The following is an 8498-nucleotide window of genomic DNA, read 5'->3' as shown; positions in this document are numbered from 1 at the left end:
AAAAAAAAAAAAAAAGTGGTCCGACCTGGGAACTTAATAGAAATCCAAAGTCTCTGTTGGTTGCAGTGGTTCACTCCTGTAATCCTAGCACTCTGGGAGGCTGAGGCGGGAGGATCGCTTGATTTCAGGAGTTGGAGACAAGCTTGAGCTAAGCAAGACCCCTGCTAAAGACTCTCTGCTAAAAATAGAAAAAAGTGGCTCGACTTAATGGCACACGCCTGTAGTCCCAGCTGTCTGGGCGACTGAGGCAGGATGAAGGCTTGAGCCCAGGAGGTTGCTGTGAGTTAGGCTGAGACCACCACACTTTACTCTGGCCGACCAAGCTAGACTCTGTCTCAGAAAAAGAAAACAGAATCTTCGCTTCAGACCTTCCAGATGAGAATCTACATTTTAATAAGATGACCAAGCGATGTTGCCAAAATGTGAGAAGCACTGATGGTCTTTGGCAGTTGCTCCTTCCCGGCAGTGGGATTCACCCAGTAGACCCTAATTTTCCAGTCTCCCCCGTACATATTTGGATGTTGATTTTCAGCATCTACTCAGTACTTTCCTTTAGCCAGACACCATGCCAGGTTCCAACATTACCAGATTAAATGAGACACAACCTTTATCTAGGGAACTCAGACTAGCCAGAAGACTGACATACCTGAATACTCTCAGGAGATGTTTATTGTCTAGATTGCCATAAATTATGTTGTGCCTGCTGGCCCTTAAAAACCTCTCAATCATGCTACTGAATTTTTTTTTTATTGTGGTAGTTGTTGTTTAGCAGGCTGGGGCCGCTTCAAACCCGCCAGCCCTGGTACATGTGGCTGGTGCCCTAACTGCTCAGCTATGGGCGCTGAGCCCTACCATTGGGTATTAAACTTGCCGTTCCTTATCTGTTATATGGTTCTATAATGTGGGGATAATAAGAGTACTTAACCCCATAATAAGAGTACTTAACCCCTTACACTTACAGGCTGTGTAAGGCTGTGTAAGTGCTGAGTAAGAGTATATTTAAGATAATATAGATATATATAGATATCTATAGAAAATAGATATATAGACATATATAGATATCTATAGATAATATAGATAATTAAGTTAATATAATAAACTCTCAATACCATAAGGGTTAAAATATTTAAAGTGCTTAGAAAGTATCTGGGGCCAGGTGCGGTGACTCACGCCTGTAATTCTAGCACTCTGGGAGGCCGTAGCAGGTAGATCTCCTGAGCTCATGAATTCAAGACCAACCCGAGCAAGAGCGAGAAAATAACTGGGCATTGTGCTAGGTGCCTGTATCCTGTAGTCCAGCTACTTCTTGGAGGCTGAGGCTTGAGCCCAAGAGTTTGAGGTTGCTGTGAGCTATGATGCTATGGCACTCTACCGAGGGCAACAAAATAAGACTCTGTCTCAAAAAATAAATAAATAAATAAAAGAGAAGAAAGTATCTAGGGCCTGCTCTGCTTGATAAATGATAACATTTATTATCACTGAGTTTGGAGGCTTAAGGAAGGGGGAAGAGGCCCAAGTTTCTTATCTGGATAACCAGATAGGCACTCATGAGGAAAAAGATTAGGGATGAAAGTGTCTAGGAGTTAACTGGATCTAAAGGCACAAGAATAATCTGTGACATGGATTTGGGTGGATTTTTCACAGCCTAGAGGTGGGAGGGAAGTGGAGGACATGGTTGTGAGTGCCTGGTGGAGGTGAATATTGTGAAGAGAATCAAGAACAGAATTATGGGGGTCTCTAGCATTATAGGACAGTAGGTAAAACAGAAGCCAGGAAGGAGACTTGGAATGGTGAGCAAGAATGAAAGACAGGTGAGAGTGGGACCTGGGAGTTGAGTGGAGAGTTCTGTGAAGCAGTGGTCAGTAGTCAAGCCCAGATAATGACTGTAGTTAGCTGTAAGCAGTTTTTTATTTTGGTAAGAACACTTGAAATGAATGGGAGGTGAGGAAGTGGGAAGGCCAAGACTGAAAAGGGTGTTTAAGTACTTAGAGGAAGGGAAGGGAGATGTCACCAGCAAAAAGGAACTTGTAGGCACAGAAGAAACTTTTTCTAAGATGTGAGACATGACCTTTTGTTTACTAAGGGGAAGAAGCTGTTGGAGAAAGAATATGGGAACTTATAGAACAATTTATATATTGACTATTCCAATGGAGTTTAACAGAACATTTGAGCATTGAATGGTGGTAAAGAGTGTGGAACAAAAGGGAAAGGGCATTCAAGGCAGGAAGACCTGCCAGCACAGAATTTCCCATTTCTGAATGTTCCATGCTGGCACAGAGCTGGGTGCAGGGTTATAGATATGGCCTTCTGGATTCTGGAACCTGGTTTCTCTGAATATAGTCAGAGCCTCTGCATTTGTATCTTCTGAGCATTTGTTAAAAATGCAGATTCCTGGCCATTTTGAGATAGTCCAGTTAGTGGGGAGCCAAGAAGGCTGCTCTTTTACCTGGTTTCCCAGGAGTGGCCTGTGCAAGTGCTATGCAGTTAAGAGTTCTGAAGCAGAGGATGCTACCTGAGGGAGGTCTGTGGGTGAAAGTCTGCTCTCAACAGTATCCTAAAGGGGTTTAACAGTATTTCCTTTTCTTGTTTCCATAGCCCACAGAGGAAGAAGCATCTTCAAAAGAGGATTCTACGCCTTCTAAGCCAGTGGTGGGGATTATTTACCCTCCTCCAGAGGTCAGAAATATTGTTGACAAGACTGCGAGCTTTGTGGCCAGGTAATGTAGCTACTTCTGTTCAGGTGGGTCAGAGGTGGATTTTAGCAGGAAGAGTTCTGAATTAGCACAAAGGTAACACCTGAGCTTTTAAAGAGCCTCACTGTTGGCTTAGGCCTGGTAGTTTATCTAAAACCACTACATAGCAATGAGGTGGTAGCATCTCTGACACAGTGGCCAAAGTGAGAGTCACACCCAGCTCTATAGTCACCCAGAGCTTCTGCTTTCAAAACAGCCTGAGGAAGCTTCTTTGTCACAAGGTATGTGGGGCTGTCTGTGTGTGTGTTTGTCTGTGTCTGAGCTGCTGGCCTAAGTAAGAGAAAACAGAGCGTTGATCATTCTCATTATGCAAGGACAGCATTCCACAGAACCTCAAGTGACCCATCTACAAAATTGAAGAAAACGCCACCTCAGGGTTGTCATGAGGCAAGAAGTGGTAATGGGACTGAATGCAATTCAGTTATGTCATGCAGGTGTTAGCTATTTTCTGTTAGCTATTTCAGACAGGATGGAAATAGGTGAGAGTCCCTCTTCTCCTCCCTTCTTCCCACTGCACTTATGTATACTCACAGATCCTTAGGTGGAATCATTTTTTTGTTTGTTTTTGAGACGTAGTCTCACTTGGTCACCCTTAGTAGAGTGCCGTGGTGTCACAACTCACAGCAACCTCAAATTTTGGGGCTCAAACGATTCTCTTGCCTCAGCCTCCTGAGTAGCTAGGACTACAGGTGCCTGGCTATTTTTTAGAGACAGGGTCTCGGTCTTGCTCAGGCTGGTCTCAAACCCATGAGCTTAAGACAGTCTACCTACCTTGGCCTCCGAGAATGCAAAGATTACAGGCATGAGCTACCATGCCTGTCCTTGGGTGGAATCTTCTTAATGGTCACTTGACACCAAAAGTCGTTACATCCCCTCATTTAGGATATTTATAGTATTCCTTTGGCAGCCAGCTAGCCAAGTCCTGCCCACAGATTTATTTATTTGTTTATTTTTTGCAGGTTTTGGCTGGGGCTGGGTTTAAACCTGCCACCTCTGGCATATGGGGCCAGTGCCCTACTCCTTTGAGCCATAAGCGCCGCCCTTATTTATTTATTTATTTATTATATTTTTTTTTTTGGTAGCTTTTTTTTTTTTGGCCGGGGCTGGGTTTGAACCTGCCACCTCTTTATATGGGACCAGCGCCCTACTCCTTTGAGCCACAGGCACCACCCCCTTATTTATTTTTTGAGATAGTCTCACTCTGTTGCCCTGGATAGAGTGCTGTGGCATCATAGCTCACAGCAACTTTAGACTCTTGGGCTCAAGCAATCCTCTTGCCTCAGCTTCCCAAGTACCTGGGACTACAGGCACCTGCCATAATGCCCAGCTCCTTTTTTTCATGTTTCATAGAGACGGTCTTGTTCTTGCTCGGGCTGGTCTAGATCCTGAGCTTAAGCAATCCATTCACCTTGGCCTCCCAAAGTACTAGGATTATAGATGTGAGCCATTTGCTTTTGGTTGTCTTCATAATATTTTTTTAAAACTCAAATTAGTTGCCACTATTTTAAAGATTAGATTTTATAATTTGGGTGCCTGGGCCAGGCATGGTAGCTCAGTCCTATAATCCTAGCGCTTTGGGAGGCTGAGGCAGGTGGATTGTTTGAGGTTAAGAGTTTTAAGACTAGCCTGAGCAACATAGCAAGATCCTATCTTTACAAAAATTAGAAAATGTAGCTGGGCTTGGTGGTACTCTCCTATAGTCCTAGCTACTCGGGAAGCTGAGGCACAGGATCACTTGAGTTTGACATTGTAATGAGCTATGATCACACCATTGTTCTCATGCTGGGGCAACAAAGTGAGACCCTGTCTCAACAACAACAAAAAAATCAGGATTTCTGGCTACTCTTGACAAACTGGACAGCTCTTCCTGCTCACCTGTCCTTGGATATCTACTCTTCAAGGGGCCACCTTGAAGTCACTCCCCTGAGATAGTATCCGAATTATTATACATCATTTAATAGATATTGTCTTTCTCTAACTTTTAATAAAATTAAACACAGATCGCTCTGTTTAAGTATTTCACTGTGTCTGCTTTGTACAGAGTTGTCTCTTCATGTTTCAAGGGCTCTAGTTAACCTGGGCATTCAGTTAACAGCTGCTTTGTGCTTAATTGAACATTATTAGGTCATGTCAGCTTTAGGGCAGCGGGTTTGGTTAAGTGATTAGTGTCTGATAACCACACTCATGCTTCCCTTTTCCCCCTGATATTTTAAAAACAATAAATAGGAAAAGGGTGTTGAGTGAACAGTCACCACAATCTCACTACCAGAATAGTTGCTACCAACTGTTTTCACTTTTTCCTGTTTCTATCTGCCCCTTGGCATCCTTTTTTAGATCCCTGTAATGCTAGCAGGGATACTTTCACATTCTTCTTTTCCCTTCATAGTGTGCTGTAGGCATTTTTCTGCATTGCTCACTATCTTCGTGATGCTGCATAGACAGCTATTGAGAGGACGCATCATGTTGAAGTGAAGGGCCTTCATTAACTTGGCTGTCTCCCTGTATTTCTCTTAGAGATTATTTCTAGCGTTTTCAGTTTGGCAAATGAAACTGTGGGGAAGTCTCTGAGCATTTTCTCTCCCTTTTAGATTCTTTCTTTTTTTTCTTTTGTTTAGAGACAGAGTCTTTATCACCCTCGGTAGAGTGCCATAGCATCACAACTCACAACAACCTCCAACTCCTGGACTTAGGCCATTCTCTTGCCTCAGCCTCCCGAGTAGCTGGGACTACAGGTACCCACCCCAGTGCTCAGCTATTTTTTTGTTGCAGTTGGGCCGGGGCTGGGTTTGAACCCGCCACCCTTGGTATATGGGGCTGGTGCCTTACCCACTGAGCCACAGGTGCTGCCGTAGATTGTTTCTTTTGAAGGAAATTCAGTGTAGTACATTACCATGTTAAAGATTTTTTGTTTTGTTTTGTTTTTCTTTTGAGACAGTCTCACTTTGTCACCCTCGGTAGAGTGCTGTGGTGTCATAGCCCACTGCAACTTCAAACTCCTGGGCTTAAGTGATTCTCTTGCTCAAGTTGGTCTTGAACCCATGAGCTCAGGCAGTCCATCCACCTCGCCTCCCAGAGTGCTGGGATTACAGGGATGAGCCACTGCACCCATCCTAAAGATTTCTTAGATTTTGCCAAGTCTCTTTCTAATAGTTTTGTGTCATCCTGTGCTGCTATAGAAATAAGGTTCAAGGTCCCTTAAAAATAAATACGCACATCTCTAGATTGATTTTTAGCTACAGTGAGTGCTTTCATATGCATTTCTAAAATCTTTGAATCCAGTTGCTTTCATTTGTGTTGCAATGTAGGGACAGACTGGATTAAAGCAAGCGTGCAGCTGGGCGCAGTAGCTGATGCCTATAATCCTAGCACTGGGAGGCCGAGGCGGGTGGATTGCTTGAGCTCAGGAGTTGGAGACCAACCCGAGCAAGAGTGAGACCCTGTCTCTACTAAAAATAGAAAAAGTAGCTGAGTGTCATAGTGGGCACCTGTCTGTAGTTCTAGCTACTCAGAAGGCTGAGGCAGGAGGATCCTTGAGCCCAAGGGATTGAGGTTGCTGTGATGATGCCATGGTACTCTGCCCAGGGTGACAGAGTGAGACAGTCTCAAAAAATAAATTAATAATAAAGCAAGCATGCAGGACTGTGCTTTACTTCTGCTAGGTTCACATTCATGGAGTATGCAGCAGCAATCCATAACTGGTTTTCTAAAAGGAATTTTTTCTCTTCCCTTTGTTGTATTTTTCTGTCAAGAAACTGAAGTGGAAATTACCCTTAAAAATCCCACCAGCTGGCTCAGCACCTATGGCTCAAGTGGCTAAGGCGCCAGCCACATACACCTAAGGTGGCAGGTGCGAATCCAGCCCAGGCCCTCCAAACAACAGTGATGGCTGCAACCAAAAAATAGCCAGGCGTTGTGGCGGGCACCTTTGGTTCCCAGCTACATGGGAGGCTGGAGACTTGCTTTAGCCCAGGAGTTGGAGGTTGCTGTGAACTGTGATGCCACAGCACTCAACCCAGGGGGGACAGCTTGAGGCTCTGTCTCAAAAAAAAAAAGTCCCACCAGCTGGGTTGAGTCAGAATCATGTCTTTTTCTGCTGAAATCTTGTGTTACAGAATATATTTCTAAAATTAACATTAAGCTAATTTAAAATGACAGAATATTTTGGAATGAATACTCCTGCCTTCTCATTGTTTTAACTTTCACGTTATTCCCAGATGTGAGCTTATGGCTTAGGCAGTGATAATAGGAGACAACTAAGGATCCTTTTTCTGGCAGCCCTTCCACCTGCCCTGGGCATTTGCTGCACATGGTGGCCTAGTTTAGCAAGATTTTAAGTTTATATTCACCCTCTTCCTCGTGTGTGGTTTGTATTATTTAAAGAGTGGAGGAAAGTGGTTTTTCTCAAAGCATGAGGTTCCAGTTGGACTAACATGCTATCAAATTGAGACCTCATGGTGTTAGTCATGATGCAGGGTGTGGCCACAACTTGCTGAGGAGCTGGCCTGGGTATTGATGACCCCTAGCATGGCATAGCTTGCTGTGGCTAATCTGAAGCATAGCACTGCCTGCACCTTGCCCTGCCTTCTCACAGTACCAGGGGTGTGGAAATCTGAAGAAAGTCAAGCCACCTGGGGAGCATCAGCCCCTGGGGTTGTGCCTGGATATGTTTGGGGCAGCTCTAAGTACAGGATTCTGGCCAGAAAAGTGATGGAACCGCCACAGACATGTTGAATATTTATGGAACAACCCCTTTTAGCCTTCAAAGGAGTAATAGTCCTTCCTAGCCTTCAAACAGCCCCTAGCATTTGCAGGCTGCAGTATGATTCAAAAAGGCTTTTGCATCTCCTTAAGTATTTGATCTTCTTAATTAGATTTCAAGGTACAGAGGGAAGGTGGTGTTAGCAACATTTTATGTGTCGGGAAATTGAGGCAAAAAGTAGTTTTGTAACGTGCTGTGGTTCAGGCAGTCTGTAGTGAATGGGAAACTGGAATGTATCCAGACCAACACAGGTGTTGTTTGTAAGTGTGGCACCTTGAAGTATTACTACTGAGATTTTTTAAAAATCAGGGTTCCCTAAACATTGTGATGGGGCATTTTTTCATCATCCTGAGGTTTTGAAGACATGCATCCTGGATCCCTGGGGGCATAACTAGGCAACCATTTCAGGCACAGAGAATGATGGGAAACCACTCCTGCAGATCTAACAACCCCTGTCTTCTGGTTATGCCTTAGTAGTATAAATCTGGGTCCTGTGGAGCAGGTTTCCTATGTGGGCTTCACCAGTATAAGTGGGATGATTTTAGACAGTGCCTGGACAAGGCATCAAATCATCTAAATTCTTAGGTTTTTTTAGTCTTTTCTCATTATCTAAAGGACAGAGTCCTAGTTTGGTGCTATCATCGTGTATTTGTATCTCTTTAGCAATGCTAATCTCCCCCACCCCTCCCTCTGTTGCCTAGGATAGAGTGGCTGTGGTGTCACTGTAGCTCACAGAAACCTCAAACTCCTGGGCTCAAGCTATCTTCTTGCCTCAGCCTCCTGAGTAATTGCAATTATAGGCACCTGCCACAACACCTGGCTAATTTTTTCTATTTTTAATATCCTGCCTTGGCCTCCCAAAATGCTGGGATTACAGGCATGAGCCATCATACCCAGCCATAATCCTCTTTTAACTAAGAGAATTAGCCTCAGCAAACTTGAAGCTAAATAGATTTTGACAACTATTTTTCATTGTATGCACTTTT

General features: G+C 44.0%; 1 protein-coding gene across 1 annotated transcript in view; it reads left to right on the top strand.

Annotated features, from left to right (window-relative positions):
• The window catches only part of SF3A1 (splicing factor 3a subunit 1), a 24453-nt gene that overhangs the window by 647 nt on the left and 15308 nt on the right, over positions 1-8498 (top strand). Inside the window, exon 2 of the mRNA XM_003789872.3 lies at positions 2596-2717. Coding sequence (XP_003789920.1) covers positions 2596-2717 — 122 coding nt within the window. The remainder of the gene's footprint in view (positions 1-2595; positions 2718-8498) is intronic.

The sequence above is a fragment of the Otolemur garnettii genome, unplaced genomic scaffold (genome assembly GCF_000181295.1).
Source record: "Otolemur garnettii isolate 467f Iridium unplaced genomic scaffold, OtoGar3 scaffold00038, whole genome shotgun sequence".
In the NCBI taxonomy this organism is placed as follows: Eukaryota; Metazoa; Chordata; class Mammalia; order Primates; family Galagidae; genus Otolemur; species Otolemur garnettii.
This window is presented reverse-complemented; position numbering and strand designations above follow the sequence as displayed.